Below are 25006 nucleotides of genomic sequence, written 5' to 3'. Positions count from 1 at the left end.
TGAACTCCATTACCTTCCAGGTTTTTCTGGACCAAGCAGCTGTGTCTGACTGACCTTTTCTTTTTTTTTTTTTATTATACTTTAAGTTTTAGGGTACATGTGCACAACGCGCTGGTTTGTTACATATGTATACATGTGCCATGGTGGTGTGCTGCACCCATTAACTCATCATTTAACATTAGGTATATCTCCTAATGCTATCCCTCCCCCTTCCCCCAACCCCACAATAGGCCCCAGTGTGTGATGTTCCCCTTCCTGTGTCCAGGTGTTCTCATTGTTCAATTCCCACCTATGAGTGGGAACATATGGTGTTTGGTTTTTTGTCCTTGCGATAGTTTGCTGAGAATGATGGTTTCCAGTTTCATCCATGTCCCTACAAATGACATGAACTCATCCTTTTTTATGGCTGCATAGTATTCCATGGTATATATGTGCCACATTTTCTTAATCCAGTCTATCGTTGTTGGACATTTGGGTTGGTTCCAAGTCTTTGCTATTGTGAAGGGTGCTGCAATAAACATACGTGTGCATGTGTCTTTATAGCAGCATGATTTCTAATCCTTTGAGTATATACCCAGTAATGGGATGGCTGGGTCAAATGGTATTTCTAGTTCTAGATCCCTGAGGAATCGCCACACTGACTTCCACAATGGTTGAACTAGTTTACAGTCCCACCAACAGTGTAAAAGTGTTCCTATTTCTCCACATCCTCTCCAGCACCTGTTGTTTCCTGACTTTTTAATGATCGCCATTCTAACTGGTGTGAGATGGTATCTCATTGTGGTTTTGATTTGCGTTTCTCTGATGGCCAGTGATGGTGAGCATTTTTTCACATCTGTTTTGGCTGCATAAATGTCTTCTTTTGAGAAGTGTCTGTTCATATCCTTCGCCCACTGGTTGATGGGGTTGTTTTTTTCTTGTAAATTTGTTTGAGTTCATTGTAGATTCTGGATATTAGCCCTTTGTCAGATGAGTAGGTTGCAAAAATTTTCTCCCATTCTGTAGGTTGCCTGTTCACTCTGATGGTGGTTTCTTTTGCTGTGCAGAAGCTCTTTAGTTTAATTAGATCCCATTTGTCAATTTTGGCTTTTGTTGCCATTGCTTTTGGTGTTTTAGACATGAAGTCCTTGCCCATGCATATGTCCTGAATGGTATTGCCTAGGTTTTCTTCTAGGGTTTTTATGGTTTTAGGTTTAACATTTAAATCTTTAATCCATCTTGAATTAATTTTTGTATAAGGTGTAAGGAAGGGATCCAGTTTCAGCTTTCTACATATGGCTAGCCAGTTTTCCCAGCACCATTTATTAAATAGGGAATCCTTTCCCCATTGCTTGTTTTTGTCAGGTTTGTCAAAAATCAGATAGTTGTAGATATGTGGCATTATTTCTGAGGGCTCTGTTCTGTTCCATTGGTCTATATCTCTGTTTTGGTACCAGTACCATGCTGTTTTGGTTACTGTAGCCTTGTAGTATAATTCGAAGTCAGGTAGTGTGATGCCTCCAGCTTTGTTCTTTTGGCTTAGGATTGACTTGGCAATGCGGGCTCTTTTTTGGTTCCATATGAACTTTAAAGTAGTTTTTTCCAATTCTGTGAAGAAAGTCATTGGTAGCTTGATGGGGATGGCATTGAATCTATAAATTACCTTGGGCAGTATGGCCATTTTCACGATATTGATTCTTCCTACCCATGATCATGGAATGTTCTTCCATTTGTTTGTATCCTCTTTTATTTCATTGAGCAGTGGTTTGTAGTTCTCCTTGAAGAGGTCCTTCACATCCCTTGTTAAGTTGGATTCCTAGGTATTTTATTCTCTTTGAAGCAATTGTGAATGGGAGTTCACTCATGATTTGGCTCTGTGTTTGTCTGTTATTGGTGTATAAGAATGCTTGTGATTTTTGTACATTGATTTTCTATCCTGAGACTTTGCTGAAGTTGCTTATCAGCTTAAGGAGATTTTGGGCTGAGGCAGTGGGGTTTTCTAGATATACAGTCATGTCATCTGCAAACAGGGACAATTTGATTTCCTCTTTTCCTAATTGAATACCCTTTATTTCTTTCTCCTGCCTGATTGCCCTAGCCAGAATTTCAAACACTATGTTGAACAGGAGTGGTGAGAGAGGGCATCCCTGTCTTGTGCCAGTTTTCAAAGGGAATGCTTCCAGTTTTTGCCCATTCAGTATGATATTGGCTGTGGGTTTGTCATAAATAGCTCTTATTATTTTGAGATACGTCCCATCAATACCTAATTTATTGAGAGTTTTTAGCATGAAGCGCTGTTGAATTCTGTCAAAGGCCTTTTCTGCATCTACTGAGATAATCATGTGGTTTTTGCCACTGGTTCTGTTTATATGCTGGATTACATTTATTGATTTGTGTATGTTGAACCAGCCTTGCATCCCAGGGATGAAGCCCACTTGATCCTCGTGGATAAGCTTTTTGACGTGCTGCTGGATTTGGTTTGCCAGTATTTTATTGAGGATATTTGCCTTGATGTTCATCAAGGATATTGGTCTAAAATTCTCTTTTTTTGTTGTGTCTCTGCCAGGCTTTGGTATCAGGATGATGCTGGCCTCATAAAATGAGTTAGGGAGGATTCTGTCTTTTTCTATTCATTGGAATAGTTTCAGAAGGAATGGTACCAGCTCCTCCTTGTACCTCTGGTAGAATTCGGCTGTGAATCCATCTTGTCCTGGACTTTTTTTGGTTGGTAAGCTATTAATTATTGCCTCAATTTCAGAACCTGTTATTGGTCTATTCAGAGATTCAACTTCTTCCTGGTTTAGTCTTGGGAGAGTGTATGTGTTGAGGAATCTATCCATTTCTTCTAGATTTTCTAGTTTACTTGCGTAGAGGTGTTTATAGTATTCTCTGATGGTAGTTTGTATTTCTGTGGTATCGGTGGTGATATCCCCTTTATCATTTTTTATTGCGTCCATTTGATTCTTCTCTCTTTTCTTCTTTATTAGTCTTGCTAGTGGTCTATCAATTTTGTTGATCTTTTCAAAAAAGTAGCTCCTGGATTCATTGATTTTTTGAAGGGTTTTATGTGTCTCTATTTCCTTCAGTTCTGCTCTGATCTTAGTTATTTCTTGCCTTCTGCTAGTTTTGAATGTGTTTGCTCATGCTTCTCTAGTTCTTTTCATTGTGACGTTAGGGTGTCAATTTTAGATCTTTCCTGCTTTCTCTTGGGGGCATTTAGTGCTATAAATTTCCCTCTACACACTGCTTTGAATGTGTCCCAGAGATTCTGGTATGTTGTGTCTTTGTTCTCGTTGGTTTCAAAGAACATCTTTATTTCTGCCTTCATTTTGTTATGTACCCAGTAGTCATTCAGGAGCACGTTGTTCAGTTTCCACGTAGTTGAGCAGTTTTGAGTGAGTTTCTTAATCCTGAGTTCTAGTTTGATTGCACTGTGGTCTGAGAGACAGTTTGTTATAATTTGTGTTCTTTTACATTTGCTGAGGAGTGCTTTACTTCCCACTATGCGGTCAATTTTGGAATAGGTGTGGTGTGGTGCTGAAAAGATTGTATATTCTGTTGATTTGGGGTGGAGAGTTCTGTAGATGTCTATTAGGTCTGCTTGGTGCAGAGCTGAGTTCAATTCCTGGATATCCTTGTTAACTTTCTGACACGTTGATCTGTCTAATGTTGACAGTGGGGTATTAAAGTCTCCCATTATTATTGTGTGGGAGTCTAAGTCTCTTTGTAGGTCACTAAGGACTTGCTTTATGAATCTGGGTGCCCCTGTATTGGGTGCATATATATTTAGGATAGTTAGCTCTTCTTGTTGAATTGATCCCTTTACCATTATGTAATGGCCTTCTTTGTCTCTTTTGATCTTTGTTGGTTTAAAGTCTGTTTTATCAGAGACTAGGATTGCAACCCCTGCCTTTTTTTGTTTTTCCATTTGCTTTGTAGATCTTCCTCATCCCTTTATTTTGAGCCTATGTGTGTCTCTGCACATGAGATGGGTTTCCTGAATACAGCACACTGATGGGTCTTGACTCTCTATCCAATTTGCCACTGACTGATCTTTTAAATGTATATGACTTTGGAAAAGTAAAAACTAGGTAGACTGCTAAATGAGCATGCTACCAAGGATAAGGAGCACAAAAATATATTAAATGGGCTTTCAGGGCCTTCACTCATTCCACAAATATTTATTAAACACCTACTATATGACACATACTAGGTTAGGCACTGAGCATAAGAAAGATGAGTAAGTGCATATGTGAAAAAGTCTACAGGAAGGACAAAGATGGAAAGTTACTCAGAATATCTTGAGAAATTTGAGAAAAATTTAAAGTAGAAATATGTATGTTTTAATATCCTACATAGATGTAAAATCACTATAGTTTTAGGATATATCGTATATGACTATTATAAAATCATTCTTTGATATATATATATATATGCACACATATATATAAGTGTAATCCATTCAGAAAAGAATTACAAATATGTTCATATACTCTTAAACAGTACAAATTTGTCTTATAGATTGAAATATTAGCTGAATGCTGAATTTAAGCTTCAATGTCTCTGTTCTTCACACTATGTAAGCAGACAGCTATTCAAATCAGAAAGCCATTATCTTTATAGAAAACTAAGCAAGTTATGTTTTTAAAAGACAGTGTTAGGAACATATAAAAAAGACTAATTTGGGGGGAAATAAAAGACCTGAAAGAAAGAAGCATCAAAGAAATCCAAGCTTTCTGAAAACCATTTGATACCCTTAGAAGTGTAACTACCTTTCATTTCTTTGCTGCTGCTGTTGCAACCAATAAGTTTTTCTGAGAATATACGCCTTTTTTCCCTCCAGAGAGTGAAAAATTTATGGTCTGTTCTGATGGAGACACATTTCTCTCCCTTTTCATTTAAAGGTTTATTTCCTGGTTTAATAGGTGTGTTTCCAAACCCACATCAGTCCTCTTTTCACATGATGCAGATGGGGCACAATCTGAAGGTGACAAGAAGCCAGCCAAAGGCCGTCACCACATCACAAAGAGGATATATTGGGCAGAATCCCATATTGCATGTCTAATAGGAATCTTGTAATAAAATACATGTTCAAAACACTTGAAATTACCTTTCAAAAAGCTCTAAGTGTAATCTAACAAAATATAATAGAGATACTAACACGACTTATATTTCACCCTTTAAATCTTGGATCTAAGAGATCTAAGGCAGTATAAAATGCTGAACTCTGTTTAGCAACAGAGCTTTCCTTGATGGTCTTTCACCTTATTTTTTACCATGCATGAGGAACAGAAATAAACTAAAAAAGACTTGATCTGTGGATTGTAGCTAGGAAGTTCTGACAACAGTGCCTCTCTTTGAATCAGGTACAGTGATTGCTATTTAGAAAACACGATTCTATTTAGAAATACTATTTAGAAAATACGATTTATTTAGCTGGATTCAGAAAACTTCACCAATGCCAATTTCCTTCAACCATTACTGTTTCTCAAAAGCTATTTTGGTTTTTAGTAACATCACAAAGGATGTGGCTCTATAATTAGTAACTTTTCTTTCAAAAGGTATAATGAAAATAAATGCAATTATAACAAATGGTTAACAAATGGTCATGGAGTACCTACTATGTGCCTGGCATTGTGCTTTGTGCAGGGACAAAAATTGTGCCTGGCACTGGAATAGACACTCTACTGCTGCTGTTGTTTTATTTGCAACAGAGGATCAAACATGCTACAGCTCACAACTTGTGTGGATCTCCAGTTTGTAACTAATATATTCAGCAGTGCTCCACTTTTCTGAAGAGCTATTATCGCAATGTTCTTTTTCATACAGCTTCTTTCATCCATCTGTAAGCACTCAAAGATACAGAGCTCCATTGATTTTTTCCTTGCCCAAATTCCATTAGTCTCCTATATTTTGATGCTAAGAGATGGAAACTAACAGGCAAATGATATTAGAGAAACACTTCCTGCCATTATGCACTTACAGTTATTGTCAATGGCATTCCAGAAAGATCTATCCCTCTGAAATAGCATGGTAATTTTTCTTGATCTTTGGTTATCATCTTGTCCCTCCGTGAAACCAATATGAAAGTTTTGTTGTTGTTGTTGTTGTATGAACCACTACTCTAGATAACTGGTTGTTTGAGGATATCAATTAGCAACTTTGGAAACCAGGTCAGTGGCTCTGGAAGGCCAGGAGAGAGAAGGGCTTCTAAATTCTGAGAGGAGCTCCGTGTTTTTGCCATGATAGTCCTTTTCTACTGCTCCAGGAAGGATTTTCTAAATTTCTGCCAAGTACTTCCTACATGCAATAATATACTTGAGCATTCTCAAAGCATTTGGAAATGCATCTTTCATTTAATAATGTTTGTAAATCATATTAATTTTCCAGAATCAACTGTAATATGGAATTTCTTCCTACCATAAAAGTAAGTTTCCCCTTTTGTTGAGGAAGAAACAAAAAGATATTGTAGTTTAGAAGATCATTTACATGTAAAAATGAAATTAATGGCTTTGGCCCAAATCATTTAATTATTCTTTGCTTTGAATTAATTATGTCAATTATAAATTGTATAGGTTATGAAATGCAGTTGAAATATATCTTAATATCATGAATCCAGGTAAATTTCAACTCATCTTTCATTAGACAAATAACACACACAAACACACACTTTAAGATGGTGTGAAACTCATATAAATTTAGTGTGTTGCTCAACTTACAGTGATGTTATGTCTGGATAAACCCATTATTTTACATTTTACAATGAGTTTATCCAGACATAATCCTATCATAAGTCCAGAAGCATCTATACATACATGTTTGTATGTGTATATACAGAGAGTATATAGAGGATATATATATAGAGAGAATATATATGTATATACATATAATCATCCACCACATAATGACGATTTTGTCAACAACACAGTACATATACAATTGTTGTCCCATAATTTTATAATACTGTATTTTTACTGTACCTTTTCTATGTCTAGATACACAAATGCTCACCGTGGTGTTACAATTGCCTCCAGTACCCAGCACAGTAACATATTGTATAGGTTTGTAGCCTAGGAGCAATAAGCTATACCATATAACCTAGGTGTGCAGTAGGTTTACCATCTAAGTTTGTGTAAGTATACTCTATGATGTTTACACAATGATGAAATCACCTAATGATGCATTTCTTGGTACATATTCCCATTGTTAAAAGACACATGACTGTGTGTGTGTGTATACACACATATACATATATATACACACACATATATATACATATATGCACACACATACCTACAGAAATCAGAATCCAATTTCAAAATCTTTGTGGCTATCATCTTTGTTTTGTGATTTTTGACCAAAGAATTAAGCCCAGGACTCTCCTACTCCAAGTTCCTTAGAGCCCAGTCATCAAGATAGAAAAGTAAGCCACTTACTAGACCAAAGTTTACAAGAGAAAGTCCAGAATTCTTCCTTCTACAGTGAACTTGGCAGTGTCTCCTACAAGTAGAATCCTGTTTCACTTGTGATTTTTTTTTCTACATCTACTTTGTTTTCAGTAAAAGTATAGGAATTTTAATACTGATACATAATTTTGTTTACAAATTCTTCCTACTGGATAGTTTTCAGAAATAATGCCAGTAACTAACACTTGTATAGTGCTTATTTATGGGCCAGGTACCGTTCTAAACACTGTTATATACTGTCTTAGGTAATCCTAAATTTTGCTGGAAGAGCAAAACTTGTGAGGCAAAATGCCTAATGCACATTTCTTTCTTTTTTTTTTTTTTTTGAAGAAAAGTATCAGTTACGAGAGTTTGCAAATTAATGTTATTTGTTTGAAACATCCAACACCTACGTTAGTGTCTTGCGCATGGCAGGCACCCAGAATAATATTATGGAAATAACACATAAGCCCATTATTTTAAACACTTTTAAAATCATTTTTGAAGTATTTCATACATCATTAAGTGGCCATATCAAAAGGGGCTCTTTAGGATTAGGTGGGCTATTTGTCTACAGCAAAAGTGTCCAGGTGCTTCCCTCTTTAACAGTCTCTGCCCCAGACCTCTGCAACATCACTTCTGTTCCCTTCCTACCTCTCAGTCTCTTCTGTAAGGATCACAATTTTTCTGATCACATTTTAAGTCCTGAAGCTCTCCAGAGTTTTTCTCACTCTACCTGCTTGCCCTAGATGACCTGATCCATGACAGCTTCAAGTACCACCTTTCCCTAATGGATCCCAAACCCCAAACTTCAGGCCGATATATATATTCAACCTCCTACTAGGATGTCCCACAGGCCCCTTGAGCTCCTCAGGGCCAAAAGTGAACTCATCATCTTCCCCACCCAAAGCTGCTTCTCCTCCTCTGTTTCAATAATCAGGTCCTACTCTGTGCCAGGCATTGGTGATACGGCAGTGACCATGAGCTAGCTTCCATTCCAGTTCAGTGAAAAGCCACATCATCCATCTGGCTGCTCAGTCTAGTCACCTGGGGAGAATTCCATCCCTCTGTCTCTTCCCTCAACCCTCCGCCTGGCACCAATCGCACCCACACCCTGAGCATTCCATGCCCAAATATATATTCTTTCCTCGCTGCTCCCATGGGCACTGCCTTGGTTCATGGTCTCATATCTTCTTGCCTCTACTCCTGATTTTTCTGTTTGTAGCTTGACCGTGTCTACTGATGCTAAAAAATGTCTAGACAAAACTTTCAGGATAGAAGCTCTTCCTTTAGCCAATAAGGCTTTTCATGGTCGGATTTCTGACTTTTTGTTATCCTTTCCATTTCCCCACCTGCCACACTCCATATGCAACTTTGACTCTATCCATAGGAAAGTTCTATGGGTATTAAGCAGGTCACATGATTCCACATGTATTCCTGAAATGCATAGAACCTTTTTTTTTTGTATTGTCTACCCGTATCTTTCAAACTTAGCTCAAGCATTACTTCCTTTGGAAACCCTCAAATCTCCAGTTTAATTTGGAAACTATTCCCCTATGTATACTTATTAAGTAGTAGTATTCATTAGGCTGCCTCCTATACTAAATTATAAGTTCGATGACCTTGTCTTATTTAATTTTATATCCTCATACCTAATGCAATCTTTGGCACATAGTATATGCTCAATTAAAGTGTGTTAAGTAGTGAATTTTTTGAGCACTCAGTGTATGCCTATGGGACATCTAACTGGTGAATGCAAAATTAGGAGATATATACATTATCTCATCCAGTCACAAGCATTGGAAGTAGACTTTATTCCATCTGTTTTATAGATGAGGCTCTCATGATCACACAGCTTGAGTGATATAGAGGGGTGGGCTTTAATCCAGGTCTGTCTTGCATCATTATCATATGGCATCTTAACTAAAAGCAAAAAATAAAAATAACTAAATAAATAAATATGCACAGAGACACACATGCACATCAAATATCTTTTATGTGCTTTCTGGATTATCTCATTTGGTCTGATTACAAATTCTATTTCATATCATATGTGGATGAAAAGAGCCAAACTCTGTAAAATATTCGAAGAGATTTATTCTGAGCCAAATATGAGTGACCATGGCCTGTGACACAGCACCAGGAGATCCTAAGAACCTGTGCCTAAGGCAGTCAGGGCACAGCTTGGTTTTATGCATTTTAGGGAGACATAAGACATCAATCAATACATGTAAGATGTACATTGGTTCTGTTCAGAAAGGTGTGACAACTCAAAGGGGACGGGCAGGACTTTCAGGTCATAGTGGTTGGTGATTGGTTGAAAGAGTTTATCTGAAGACCTGGAATCAATAGAAGGGAGTACCTGCCTTAAGATAAGGGGTTGTGGAGAACAGGGTTCTTATTATGCAGATGAAGCATCCAGGTAGCGGGCTTCAGAGAGAATAGATTGCAAATGTTTCCTAGAAGACTTAAAAAAGGTTCCAGATTCTTAGTTAATTCTCTCTTGGATCAGGAATAAGATCTGGAAAGAAAAGACGATTCTCTGCAGAATGTAGATATTCCCCACAAGAGACAGCTTGGTCAAGCCATTTCAAAATATATCAAAGAAATATATTTTGGGGTAAAATACTTTGATTACTTTCAGGACCTGCTATCTATCATGTTGGTATCTTATTGCTACAAAGAGTCTGCTTTGTCAGTCTTAAGGTTTCTGTTTTTTTGTTAATGTTGGTCAGCTGTACCTGAATTGCAAAGGGAGGAGGGTATAATAAGGCATGTTGGACCACCCACTCTCATCACGGCCTGGACTAGTGTTTCAGGTTTAGTTTAGAATGCCCTTGGCTGAGAGGAGGGGTCCATTCAGTTGGCTGAGAGGCTTATATTTTTATTTATGGTTTACAAACATAAAGTAAGCAAGTGGATCTTCAGTTAGGAGACCAGATCTAAGTAAGCACAATTAGCAAGACACATTTGATACAAAATATCTACACTCATACTGCACCCCTCACACACACACTTTTTTCTCATTTTTTTTCTTGTCTTTTGATGACGGTGCTTAAAGACAAAGAGAAAAGATGCCCCTCATCCCCTCAAATCTGCAAGTGTTTTGGGGCTGTGAGAAGCATAGAGCATTTTGTTTTACAGGTAACGGCGACTGTGACTGTGGTGAATGTGTGTGCAGGAGTGGCTGGACTGGCGAGTACTGCAACTGCACCACCAGCACGGACTCCTGCATCTCTGAAGACGGAGTGCTCTGCAGTGGGCGCGGGGACTGTGTTTGTGGCAAGTGTGTTTGCACAAACCCTGGAGCCTCAGGACCAACCTGTGAACGATGTCCTACCTGTGGTGACCCCTGTAACTCTAAACGGTAATGTCTCTGCTTTTCTCCATTCCTTATGTGGATAGGTTTATAGTGATCAAACTTACAATGGCATTTTGTAAACTCAGACCTCAGATTGTATTTGCTGGTTTGGTCTCCAAACATCCATCAAAACACACACAAACCCACAGGGCCTCTGTGATCTTCAGCCTGGAACATCAATCTCTCGCTTACCTCTTTCTCAGTCCTGATTATCCAGAATCACAATGTCACGTTTCTGCTAGAGACTAGCGTGGGGAAGTAGAGCTGATGTCCCACACTGATAACATCAGATCACCTCTCCATTACAATACCAGCTACACAGAAGGAATGCCCTGGAGGTAGACGGATGACACCCACATGCAGTCAGTAGCTTTTCAGGGGAAACAGACAAGCTTCTTTCTTAACTAGAAGTTTATAGCCTGACCTTACTGATTCATTCCTATCTATAGACTCACAGAGGCAAAGAGGCAGAAAGACGATCTTAGCTTTCAATTCTCTCCTGCTTCTTTACCACCCATGCTCTTTGGCACCTTTCTTTGGTTGCCATTATACACAGCTATTGTGTATTGTGTTTTCTTTTATATCATATGCACAATAACAACAATAAAACCTCACAATTTCTTAATGAAATTGGGGCCACATTTGTAGGTCAAGTGAAGCGAGCCTCCAAAGTGGCTGTTATGATATTGCAGTGGATAATGTATTATGCAGCAAATATGCTTCAGCATTTCAGATTTTCATGAACTCTGATGCCCAAAATGGTGACATTTGCATTTCTGACATAAACAGAGTGAGAAAAGCAATTTTTCACTCAGTGGTTACTCACCATTCAGGTGTCAAAACTTCTCTGCCACTGTCACTGGCAAACTAAGACAAGACGCATGCCAGGAGAAGCATGAGGACATGATTAGGATGATTTGAATAGGATCTAATGGAAAATGTCTCTTCAAGATGTTTCTTCTATTACTTTTCTGTTTTATCTTCTCTATAAACATGATTCAATCTTAAATCTGAATTACAAGATAGGAAATTAACAATCAAAGCCATTTGAATTTGGGGAATCAGGTAGTGACCTCCTTGGGATTTATGTTAGTTTTGAGATGAGTCCATTTTTCCATTTATTCATGCATGTATTCATTTATCAGTGAGGTATTAAGTGCCTACTATATGCCAAGAATCCTGTTATGCCATGGGCAAAGCAATGATGACTGAAACAGCTACAACCTCTGCCTTCACAGGTGCTGGGAGTCTAGTGGGAAAGATAGACATCTTTTAAAGTGATTGCAATGCTGTCTAGGCTGACAGTTTTAATAGGGGAAATAGAGAGTGCTATGGAACTCTACAGCAGGGGATAAGGCTACCAGACTAGCTAGTGCAGCCATCAGTGAGATGCACAAAGACAAAGAGATATTAAGAGCTTCCACAATCACCAGACCCCTTCAAAGCCACTCCAAATAAATATACAATCTAGATAAATGCAATGTATTTGCAATGCCAAGGCAACTTCACAGTAAAATCTTCCCCACTGCCTGATAGGTTGCTCTTCCTATGGAAAAATCCTGAGGCTTCCACTGCAAAGGAACCGATTGGTCTGAGGTTTAGTGAAGGTCTGCCTAAGGAAGTGCAGTTTCAGCTGAGATTTGCTGAGTTATGGGTGCTGGTGGGGTGTTTCAAGCACTTAGCAGAGCATACATTTCCATGGCCAGAGGAGACAGAGACAGCATGTGTGTCCACAGTAAGAAAACTTTTGCTGTTTTTGAATTACAGCAAGCACAATCTATTTGTAAAGTGATTTTCAGCACAAGATTAATTCAGGGTCTAAATTTTACTTTGCTATATAGATGTCTTTAGAGTAGCTTAATTCTTGGACGATGTTCTTGGAAATGTACTTTTCTATAAATAGTGATCTTTTATTTAAAAGCCTGTATTAATGAGGATCCAGGCTCTAATCCACAGCTTTTGAGATCCACGCTCTAATCCACACCTTCATTAAGACTTAGACTTATTCAAAAGAGTTACAGAAAGGTGAATTGTGAAAATAATCATATAAGACATATACAAAGTTCACTAATCATTCTTGGAATTCTGGTTAAGGTATAGACCATTTCTGTTAAGAAATTCAAAACTTCTCCTAGTCTCTAATCATATTTTAGGAACATATGCTCTCTGTAGGAAAAAGTAAAATGAAAACAGCTAAATCTATTTATTTTCTTTGATTGTTTGTTTGTTTACTTAACCAATCAGGAGCAATCATTACAGGTAAATGAAAATAGTAGCTATTATCAAGACTGGCTCAGGGAACATTGATTACTGAGTGGAACTCAGAATAATTCAGTGTTCACTTGGACATTACCCTACTATCCTTTTGAAAGTAACAAAAGATAATGACATCTAGGAGATACTCCTATAGCACAAATTGCAACAACAGCAGTAAAGCAATATTCAAGCTGCAAATCTATTTTCCACCAGCATGAACTGATACACTGTTGGATACTGTCCACAGGAGCTGCATTGAATGCCACCTGTCAGCAGCTGGCCAAGCCCAAGAAGAATGTGTGGACAAGTGCAAACTAGCTGGTGCGACCATCAGTGAAGAAGAAGGTTCTGCTTGTCTTAAATTGTTTTTCATTTCCTTATGTAGTTCTTGAGAGGCGTAGTTCTTGACCCTCTGTGAATCGAGGGCTATTTAGTAGCTTAACCTTATTTGTACCAGGGCATCAGCTCACCCACATTCATTTTTTAAGAGTAAATGCATCCTATAAGACTAGAAACTTGATGTCTCAGGACACAAGCATTTCAAAGTTGTAGCTATTCTATTTGACTTCAGCTCTGTTGCCAAGTTCACCTCTGCTTAACAAATTCAACTGTAGAGAATTCCAGAATGCTATATTTTTCAAACTAGAAAGGGAGAAAAATTGAAGAAATGGCTAAATGTTAACCCCCAAACCTGAATTCACCCTTTATCATCCAATTGCTTTATTTCAAGATAAGATAAAGCCAACTGTAAAACAGTGTTCCAGATGGTGCCTCCCAGATACTGGGTGGTTTCTGGTTAGTGGCCATTTTTCCTCCCCTCGATATACTTTTATTCCCAACCTTCCAAATATGGGCATTACAATGACCATCCTCAATTCCCTGTTGCCTCACCCCCCAAATACAAGAAAGACCTATTCTCTTTAACGGCTAAGCAAACTTCTCTTGCTTTCATCTGTCATTTTAAATTTAATTACTTAGAATCAGAGTCTAGTGGCAAAGTTTCACCTCAAATATTTAAATAGCTTGTTTTTTTAACTGGCAATACCTTTTAAACAATAATTTGTGGACTTTAAAACAAAGATGATGACTGACTCTTCCAACAGACACAACCTGGGAGAATTTAATTTTGTATCATCCTGAACTCGCTGCATTATCATGCGGTAGAATTGCTACTCTGCACACATTAGAGATGTGGCCAAGATGTAGCTCAGGTGAAGTGAAATAATCAAGCCAATAATGTGTGACCCTCCAGGATGTGTCTCTTGAATATATGGAATTAGAATACGGAAATTAATCCATTTCCAGCATGGATTGAGTTAATGAACTTTATATTGTTTTGAAGATTACTTACATTGTCTGAAAATTGAGAGTTCTGACTATGCACAATTGGATTACCCTATATGGAGGGTCATGATAAGTGCTCATAAAACCCCTCACCAATGCTTTTCTTGTGACCAAAGATAAACATGCCAAATAGCAGTAAATTGGACAAGATGGTGTGCGCCTTACATTACTACCAAAGGCGAGATACATGAAAGCACTGAGCAGGCAGCCTCTGTGGACTTCCCACATTAGTACCTGGTGCAAAGTCCTAGCATCACCTTCTGGGCTCATTTCACAGCAAGCACTGGGGATATTTACCAAGTGTTTCCGAGAAATGCATAAAAATTGCAAAAAATGCTCTGCAAATTGCTAAGCCTCAATTCACTAGCAACATGGGAAATCTAATGTGTTGAGGAAAAAAAGGAATAAACCTTACATACATGTAAATCATAATGGCATGAACAAGGTACTTACTATATTTAAGTACACAGGTTTTTTTGGTAGATTATCATAAATGCTGAGATTGGAGAGGAAGACTAGGGCTCCAGTGGCATTTAAAATATTTACATTATTCTTTTTGTGTATTTGACTAAATTATTTCAAAATAGGGAGATACAATTATTTGTAACTCAGCAATTGAAAATAAAAATTGGATTACTAATACCATTTAAAGCACTAATCTGGATGAATTTGAGAGAAAAAATGTTGTTAATTCAGACTGTGTTTAAAAGCCACTTTTCTAATGAGCCTTTTTATAAGCTTTATTTCAAGTTACTCATCCAGTTATGTTACTGATCATACTACCTTGAAATGATCGCATCATATTTGTCTTTTAACAACCTACCCTTCCCCCAACGAAAGGAATTTTATTTTACTCCTGGGGAGTACTCCCCAGGAGAAAAAAAAAAAAAAAAAAAGCATAACTTTATAATCTGTATGAATTGTTCCTCAATTATGCTGTGGGTGGGCACATCAAAAATATGTTATTAACCATATTCATCCCATTTTACTGAGAGTCTTTTTTTTTTTTTTTTTGACACAAGGCCTTACCCTGTCTCCCCGGCTGGAGCATAGTGGCGTGATCAAGGCTCACTGCATTCTAGACCTTCCAGGCTCAGCCTTATGAGTACCTGGGACTACAGGCGCATGCCACCATACATAGTGTAATTTTTTGCAGTTTTTGTACAAATGGGGTTTTGCCATGTTGGCCAGGCTGGCCTCAAACTCTGAGCTCAAGGCATCTGCCCACCTCAGCCTCCAAAATTACTGGGATTACAGGCATGCAACACAGTGCCCAGCTTGAGAGACATATTTTTATTTACCCTAACATACATGTACTCAGAGAATTGTTTCTCAAAGTATATTCCATGCAACCCTAGATATGAAAGCATTACATAGAAAAAGGCGCCCCTGGTAATATAAATCTTAGAAATAGGAAACTAGGTTTCTTGTTTTCTTTGCAGGACTTCTGAGAGTTGTTATGCATTTAAATTAAATGTGCATTGTGAATCATCAGGAATGGCAAGGGGAGGAATTGGAATAAATAAAGGATTCCCAAACTTATCTGACCATAAACCCGTTACTTTTTCCTTGGGAAACGTTGTTGTTTGTTTGTTTTCATTTTTGTTTTTTTGAAAACTGCTAACTAATCCTAGAGCTGAGGTCTTAAACATATGGCCATCTTGACTCAGTGGTGCAGATGCTTTGTATTTTTCTTTTTCTTTTTTTTTTTAATTTTATTATTATTATACTTTAAGTTTTAGGGTACATGTGCACAATGTGCAGGTTTGTTACATATGTATACATGTGCCATGTTGGTGTGCTGCACCCATTAACTCATCATTTAGCATTAGGTATATCTCCTAATGCTATCCCTCCCCCTTCCCCCCACCCCACAACAGTCCCTGAAGTGTGATGTTCCCCTTCCTGTGTCCATGTGTTCTCACTGTTCAATTCCCACCTATAAGTGAGAACATACGGTGTTTGGTTTTTTGTCCTTGCGATAGTTTGCTGAGAATGATGGTTTCCAGTTTCATCCATGTCCCTACAAAGGACATGAACTCTTCATTTTTTATGGCTGCCTAGTATTCCATGGTGTATATGTGCCACATTTTCTTAATCCAGTCTATCGTTGTTGGACATTTGGGTTGATTCCAAGTCTTTGCTATTGTGAAGAGTGCCGCAATAAACATACGTGTGCATGTGTCTTTATAGCAGCATGATTTCTAATCCTTTGAGTATATACCCAGTAATGGGATGGCTGGGTCAAATGGTATTTCTAGTTCTAGATCCCTGAGGAATCGCCACACTGACTTCCACAATGGTTGAACTAGTTTACAGTCCCACCAACAGTGTAAAAGTGTTCCTGTTTCTCCACATCCTCTCCAGCACCTGTTGTTTCCTGACTTTTTAATGATCGCCATTCTAACTGGTGTGAGATGGTATCTCATTGTGGTTTTGATTTGCATTTCTCTGATGGCCAGTGATGATGAGCATTTTTTCATGTGTGTTTTGGCTGCATAAATGTCTTCTTTTGAGAAGTGTCTGTTCATATCCTTCGCCCACTGGTTGATGGGGTTGTTTTTTTCTTGTAAATTTGTTTGAGTTCATTGTAGATTCTGGATATTAGCCCTTTGTCAGATGAGTAGGTTGCAAAAATTTTCTCCCATTCTGTAGGTTGCCTGTTCACTCTGATGGTAGTTTCTTTTGCTGTGCAGAAGCTCTTTAGTTTAATTAGATCCCATTTGTCAGTTTTGGCTTTTGTTGCCATTGCTTTTGGTGTTTTAGACATGAAGTCCTTGCCCATGCCTATGTCCTGAATGGTAATGCCTAGGTTTTCTTCTAGGGTTTTTATGGTTTTAGGTCTAACATGTAAGTCTTTAATCCATCTTGAATTAATTTTTGTATAAGGTGTAAGGAAGGGATCCAGTTTCAGCTGTCTACATATGGCTAGCCAGTTTTCCCAGCACCATTTATTAAATAGGGAATCCTTTCCCCATTGCTTGTTTTTGTCAGGTTTGTCAAAGATCAGATGGTTGTAGATACGCGGCATTATTTCTGAGGGCTCTGTTCTGTTCCATTGGTCTATATCTCTGTTTTGGTACCAGTACCATGCTGTTTTGATTACTGTAGCCTTGTAGTATAGTTTGAAGTCAGGTAGCATGATCCCTCCAGCTTTGATCTCTCCAGCTTTTTTTTTTTCTTTTGGCTTTGGATTGACTTGGCAATGCGGGCTCTTTTTTGGTTCCATATGAACTTTAAAGTAGTTTTTTCCAATTCTGTGAAGAAAGTCATTGGTAGCTTGATGGGGATGGCATTGAATCTATAAATTACCTTGGGCAGTATGGCCATTTTCACGATATTGATTCTTCCTACCCATGAGCATGGAATGTTCTTCCATTTGTTTGTATCCTCTTTTATTTCATTGAGCAGTGGTTTGTAGTTCTCCTTGAAGAGGTCCTTCACATCCCTTGTAAGTTGGATTCCTAGGTATTTTATTCTCTTTGAAGCAATTGTAAATGGGAGTCCACTCATGATTTGGTTCTCTGTTTGTCTGTTATTGGTGTATAAGAATGCTTGTGATTTTTGTACATTGATTTTGTATCCTGAGACTTTGCTGAAGTTGCTTATCAGCTTAAGGAGATTTTGGGCTGAGACGATGGGGTTTTCTAGATATACAATCATGTCATCTGCAGACAGGGACAATTTGACTTCCTCTTTTCCTAATTGAATGCTCTTTATTTCCTTCTCCTGCCTCATTGCCCTGGCCCGAACTTCCAACACTATGTTGAACAGGAGTGGTGAGAGAGGGCATCCCTGTGTTGTGCCCATTTTCAAAGGAAATGCTTCCACTTTTTGCCCATTCATATGATATTGGCTGTGGGTTTGTCATAAATAGTTCTTATTATTTTGAGATATGTCCCATCAATACCTAATTTATTGAGAGTTTTTAGCATGAAGGGTTGTTGAATTTTGTCAAAGGCCTTTTCTGCATCTATTGAGATAATCACGTGGTTTTTGTCTTTGGTTCTGTTTATATCCTGGATTACATTTATTGATTTACGTATGTTGAACCAGCCTTGCATCCCAGGGATGAAGCCCACTTGATCCTGGTGGATAAGCTTTTTGATGTGCTGCTGGATTCGGTTTGCCAGTATTTTATTGAGGATATTTGCATCAATGTTTGTCAAGGATATTGGTCTAAAATTCTCTTTTTTTGGTTGTTTCTCTGCCAGGCTTTGGTATCAGGATGATGCTGGCCTCATAAAATGAGTTAGGGAGGATTCCCTCTTTTTCTATTGATTGGAATAGTTTCAGAATGAATGGTACCAGCTCCTCCTTGTACCTCTGGTAGAATTCAGCTGTGAATCCATCTGGTCCTGGACTTTTTTTTGGTTGGTAAGCTATTGATTATTGCCACAATTTCAGAGCCTGTTATTGGTCTATTGAGAGATTCAACTTCTTCCTGGTTTAGTCTTGGGAGGGTGTATGTGTCGAGGAATTTATCCATTTCTTCTAGATTTTCTAGTTTATTTGGGTAGAGGTGTTTGTAGTATTCTCTGATGGTAGTTTGTATTTCTGTGGGATTGGTGGTGATATCCCCTTTATCATTTTTTATTGCATCTGTCTGATTCTTCTCTCTTTTCTTCTTTATTAGTCTTGCTAGTGGTCTATCAATTTTTTTGATCTTTTCAAAAAACCAGCTCCTGGATTCATTAATTTTTTGGAGAGTTTTTTGTGTCTCTATTTCCTTCAGTTCTGCTCTGATTTTAGTTATTTCTTGCCTTCTGCTAGCTTTTGAATGTGTTTGCTCTTGCTTTTCTAGTTCTTTTAATTGTGATGTTAGGATGTCAATTTTGGATCTTTCCTGCTTTCTCTTGTGGGCATTTAGTGCTATAAATTTCCCTCTACACACTGCTTTGAATGTGTCCCAGAGATTCTGGTATGTTGTGTCTTGGTTCTCGTTGGTTTCAAAGAACATCTTTATTTCTGCCTTCATTTTGTTATGTACCCAGTAGTCATTCAGGAGCAGGTTGTTCAGTTTCCATGTAGTTGAGCGGTTTTGAGTGAGTTTCTTAATCCTGAGTTCTAGTTTGATTGCCCTGTGGTCTGAGAGACAGTTTGTTATAATTTGTGTTCTTTTACATTTGCTGAGGAGTGCTTTACTTCCAACTATGTGGTCAATTTTGGAATAGGTGTGGTGTGGTGCTGAAAAGAATGTATATTCTGTTGATTTGGGGTGGAGAGTTCTGTAGATGTCTATTAGGTCTGCTTGGTGCAGAGCTGAGTTCAATTCCTGGATATCCTTGTTAACTTTCTGACACGTTGATCTGTCTAATGTTGACAGTGGGGTATTAAAGTCTCCCATTATTATTGTGTGGGAGTCTAAGTCTCTTTGTAGGTCACTAAGGACTTGCTTTATGAATCTGGGTGCCCCTGTATTGGGTGCATATATATTTAGGATAGTTAGCTCTTCTTGTTGAATTGATCCCTTTACCATTGTGTAATGGCCTTCTTTGTCTCTTTTGATCTTTGTTGGTTTAAAGTCTGTTTTATCAGAGACTAGGATTGCAACCCCTGCCTTTTTTTTGTTTTCTATTTGCTTGGTAGATCTTCCTCCATCCCTTTATTTTGAGCCTATGTGTGTCTCTGCACGTGAGATGGGTTTCCTGAATACAGCACACTGATGGGTCTTGAGTCTTTATCCAATTTGCCAGTCTGTGTCTTTTAATTGGAGCATTTAGCCCATTTACATTTAAAGTTAATATTGTTATGTGTGAATTTGGTCCTGTCATTACGATGTTAGCTGGTTGTTTTTCTCATTAGTTGATGCAGTTTCTTCCTAGCCTTGACGGTCTTTACATTTTGGCATGTTTTTGCAGTGGCTGGTACTGGTTGTTCCTTTCCATGTTTAGCGCTTCCTTCAGGAGCTCTTTTAGGGTAGGCCTGGTGGTGACAAAATCTCTCAGCATTTGCTTGTCTGTAAAGCATTTTATTTCTCCTTCACTTATGAAGGAGTTTGGCTGGATATGAAATTCTGGGTTGAAAATTTTTTTCTTTAAGAATGTTGAATATTGGCCCCCACTCTCTTCTGGCTTGTAGAGTTTCTGCCGAGAGATCTGCTGTTAGTCTGATGGGCTTCCCTTTGTGGGTAACCCGACCTTTCTCTCTGGCTGCCCTTAACATTTTTTCCTTCATTTCAACTTTGGTGAATCTGACAATTATGTGTCTTGGAGTTGCTCTTCTCGAGGAGTATCTTTATGGCGTTCTCTGTATTTCCTGAATCTGAATGTTGGCCTGCCTTGCTAGACTGGGGAAGTTCTCCTGGATAATATCCTGCAGAGTGTTTTCCAACTTGGTTGCATTCTCCTCGTCACTTTCAGGTACACCAATCAGATGTAGATTTGGTCTTTTCACATAGTCCCATATTTCTTGGAGGCTTTGTTTGTTTCTTTTTATTCTTTCTTCTCTAAACTTCCCTTCTCACTTCATTTCATTTATTTCATCTTCCATCACTGATACCCTTTCTTCCAGTTGATCGCATTGGCTCCTGAGGCTTCTGCATTCTTCACGTAGTTCTCGATCCTTGGCTTTCAGCTCCATCAGCTCCTTTAAGCACTTCTCTGTATTGGTTATTCTAGTTATACATTCGTCTAAATTTTTTTCAAAGTTTTCAACTTCTTTGCCTTTGGTTCAAATTTCCTCCTGTAGCTCGGAGTAGTTTGATCATCTGAAGCCTTCTTCTCTCAACTCGTCAAAGTCATTCTCCATCCAGCTTTGTTCCGTTGCTGGTGAGGAGCTGCGTTCCTTTTGAGGAGGAGAGGCGCTCTGCTTTTTAGAGTTTCCAGTTTTTCTGCTCTGTTTTTTCCCCATATTTGTGGTTTTATCTACTTTTGGTCTTTGATGATGGTGACGTACAGAAGGGTTTTTGGTGTGGATGTCCTTTCTGTTTGTTAGTTTTCCTTCTAACAGACAGGACCCTCAGCTGCAGGTCTGTTGGAGTTTGCTAGAGGTCCACTCCAGACGCTGTTTGCCTGGGTATCAGCAGCGGTGGCTGCAGAACAGCGGTGGCTGTACAACAGCGGATCTTGGTGAACTGCAAATGCTGCTGCCTGATCGTTCCTCTGGAATTTTTGTCTCAGAGGAGTACCCAGCCGTGTGAGGTGTCAGTCGGCCCCTACTGGGGGATGCCTCCCAGTTAGGCTGTTCGGGTGTCAGGGACCCACTTGAGGAGACAGTCTGCCCATTCTCAGATCTCCAGCTGCGTGCTGGGAGAACCACTACTCTCTCCAAAGCTGTCAGACAGGGACATTTAAGTCTGCAGAGGTTACTGCTGTCTTTTTGTTTGTCTGTGCCCTGCCCCCAGAGGTGGAGCCTACAGAGGCAGGCAGGCTTCCTCAAGCTGTGGTGGGCTTCATCCAGTTCGAGCTTCCCAGATGCTTTGTTTACCTAATCAAGCCTGGGCAATGGCAGGCGCCCCTCCCCCAGCCTCACTGCCGCCTTGCAGTTTGATCTCAGACTGCTGTGCTAGCAATCAGCAAGACTCCATGGGCATAGGACCCTCCGAGCCAGGTGTGGGATATAATCTCCTGGTGTGCCATTTTTTAAGCCCGTTGGAAAAGCACAGTATTAGGGTGGGAGTGACCTGATTTTCCGGGTGCCATCTGTCACCCCTTTCTTTGACTAGGAAAGGGAACTCCCTGACCCCTTGCTCTTCCTGAGTGAGGCAATGCCTCGCCCTGCTTCGGCTCATGCACGGTGCGCTGCACCCACTGTCCTGCACCCACTGTCTGGCACTCCCTAGTGAGATAAACCCGGTACCTCAAATGGAAATGCAGAAATCACCCGTCTTCTGTGTCGCTCGCGCTGGGAGCTGTAGACTGGAGCTGTTCCTATTCATCCATCTTGGCTCCACCCCCCTGCTTTGTATTTTTCACACCCTCCCTGGACCTTCCCAGGCCCACCTCCTCCCCTCTGTTTTCACATTTCTTCCTTCTCTGAGTATGGTTCCATGGACTGCCTGGTATCTTATTTTCATTGTATTATTCTAGAGCAGCACTGTAGACATTCACAAAGGAAGGGAAAAAAGAGAGGTCCATTTTCTATGAACAACAAAAGAAATTATGCAGTGAATTATGCAAATCTGTTGTTGCACATTTGATAATACTATTTCAATACCCAAACACCATGGAACAGACTACATCTAGAGCCGTAACAGTCATGAAAAGGAGTGGTGAAGTAATTAAAGAAACATGGGAGTTGTGACTCAAAGATCATATTCTGCCATTCCATTAACACTTAAATAACCCTGACCAGGTCAAGTAAGCCTCTCTAGGCTTCAGTGCAGCTATTTGAAAGAAAATTTTTAAAAACATGGTTAATATTACTGAAAGGAGTATGATAAGCCATCACATATTTCCTACCTCAGAATAAAATATTTCATTAAATATGTTCAAGGCGAGCAGAGTGAGCCTGCGCTGTTCCCGCAGAGAGAGGGAAAGAAGCAAGAAAACACTCCAATAAGAAAACGCATAGTCCCCAAGACTTCATGAACCCTAGTTAATTGGAGGGGCAAGTGAACAGGAGATGTGGTAAAGGCCAAATAAAATGGCCAACGTATGAATTATATATGCAATACCATTTGCAATCAAACATATGAAATAACACACATCTCACCAAATCTCTTAATCAGAATCTCCTTTTTAAAAATACTTATTAAACAACTCACTAAGTGTACAAGCTGCTGTGCACACAACCAACTTCTCAAATCAGGATATCCAAGGGTGGGTCCCCAGAATCTATATTTTCAAAACTCCCAAGTGACTTAGATGACCATAATCATTTGGCAATGACTAGACTAGGATGATTTGTAATTAGATTTCTTAATATTCCCATGTAATAGATGTTTCTAATGGGTTCAAAAACAGTTTGTACACTTAAATCTATCACCCGAAATTTTATTTACAATGCTAAATGTCTTGCGGGTTCCTGTTTTCATAGATAATACAAAGCATACTTCTTACAGACACTGTTGGGTTTTTCATCTCAAACAAAATGTAAAGACAGCAAACAGAAACTTAATATTTCTATCTATGGCTATGGCATTTTTGACCAAAAACAGACTATTATTTAATTTTTGTTAGAATCAGAAAACACATTAGATTCTGCTTTATTAATGTTTTTATTTTGAAGCTAATGAGAGTGGTTATAAGTCTAGTAGGAGTATGTCCAAGATTATCAGGGGCAGCCCCAGTTTTAATGTTCTGATCCATTGTAGCATAACACACTAACTTTGGACCTATGTCCTAAAAGTTTAGATTAAGAGCCAAAGCTTCTACTTACAGGTTTCTGAAAAACAGTGTTTGTAACCATCATTGAAAAGTCTCCAACTTAAAAGATAGGAGAACAGTTAAGCAAATTTGTTTGGTTTTCTTAATTAGGAGAATGCCACATAATTTTGGCATATGTCCTGGACTACTAAAATTTCTGGTAGATAGTACTGGCATCTCAGATTGGCCATTTTACTTTACTTTTAATTTCTGTCATGACATTCATTTTCTGCCTCTTGAATGAGCTCAATAAGGAAAAATTCCCACTTGGAAAAGATTTAAGGAAAACTGGATTTTTTTTTTTTTTCAAATTAAGAAAGGAGCTCTACTGAATGATAGACAAACTGTCACTGTAGATTTATTTACCTTTATCCTGCTGGTCCCTGAGCTACATAACGCTTCAGTCTCAGTTTCCTGATATTAATTTATGTTACTGTTACCACAATACATGGCCAGCAATCTTGACTATGCCGTTGTGAGAAAGGCCCCTTTAAAAGTATCAGTATCAGTTTGAACTGTGCAGAAATGTAATCTAGACATCTTTCATGCTCTCAGCAAAGAACCTATAGCCCCCTCATTACCATAATCAGGGCCATTCTATTCCCAAGGCAGCTGTGGGTACCTGCCTTGAAGTACGTTCAGCCTGTTGCAATCCTGCCCATATCCGTTTGATAGGTGCATTTGATGGTCAGTCCAGATTGACCACAACTGGAACTGTTCTTCTGGAACGTGAGTGAAAACTAAAACCTCGCTTCATGAGAAAAAAAAAACCTATGCCTCTCCTATTCTCATTCTGCAATATTGAAAACTCTAATTTACATATTAAAACTCAATACTACTTTGTTTTAAAAATAATCTCTTTTGGAATCTTGTTTAACCTAATGAATGACTCCTTTATCTGCAGATTTCTCAAAGGATGGTTCTGTTTCCTGCTCTCTGCAAGGAGAAAATGAATGTCTTATTACATTCCTAATAACTACAGATAATGAGGGGAAAACCATCATTCACAGTATCAATGAAAAAGGTGAGTGTTTTGCCTTCCATTGCCGATGGCAAATGATACTACACAGGAGAAGAGAAAGCAACCAGAAAATCACTCTGGGTAACATGCCAGGAAAGACATTTCCAAAATTTTGATGAAGTTTCTTAAAGTTTCCCAAGGATTGAAAGATGCCAGTTAGAAGGTTCAGTATGTTCCAGTGGGAGACCGAGGCGGGTGGGTCACTTGAGGTCAGAAGTTGGAGACCACCCTGGCCAACACGGTGAAACCCTGTCTCTACTAAAAATACAAAAATTAGCTGGGTATGGTGGCC

General features: G+C 38.8%; 1 protein-coding gene across 7 annotated transcripts in view; it reads left to right on the top strand.

Annotated features, from left to right (window-relative positions):
- ITGB6 (integrin subunit beta 6) overlaps window positions 1–25006 on the top strand; it is a 120104-nt gene that overhangs the window by 68376 nt on the left and 26722 nt on the right. For all 7 annotated transcript variants that reach the window (XR_008501009.1, XM_054477468.1, XM_054477465.1 and 4 more), the window contains 3 exons: window positions 10569–10791; window positions 13289–13386; window positions 24598–24717. Coding sequence is in view for 6 of the 7 variants with exons in the window: in XM_054477468.1 (XP_054333443.1) it covers window positions 10569–10791; window positions 13289–13386; window positions 24598–24717 (441 nt within the window). In the remaining variant the exon portion in view is untranslated. The remainder of the gene's footprint in view (window positions 1–10568; window positions 10792–13288; window positions 13387–24597; window positions 24718–25006) is intronic.

This window comes from Pongo pygmaeus, chromosome 11 (assembly GCF_028885625.2).
Source record: "Pongo pygmaeus isolate AG05252 chromosome 11, NHGRI_mPonPyg2-v2.0_pri, whole genome shotgun sequence".
Lineage (NCBI taxonomy): Eukaryota > Metazoa > Chordata > Mammalia > Primates > Hominidae > Pongo > Pongo pygmaeus.
The sequence above is the reverse complement of the archived record's forward strand: the minus strand, read 5'-3'. Positions and strand labels throughout refer to the sequence as shown.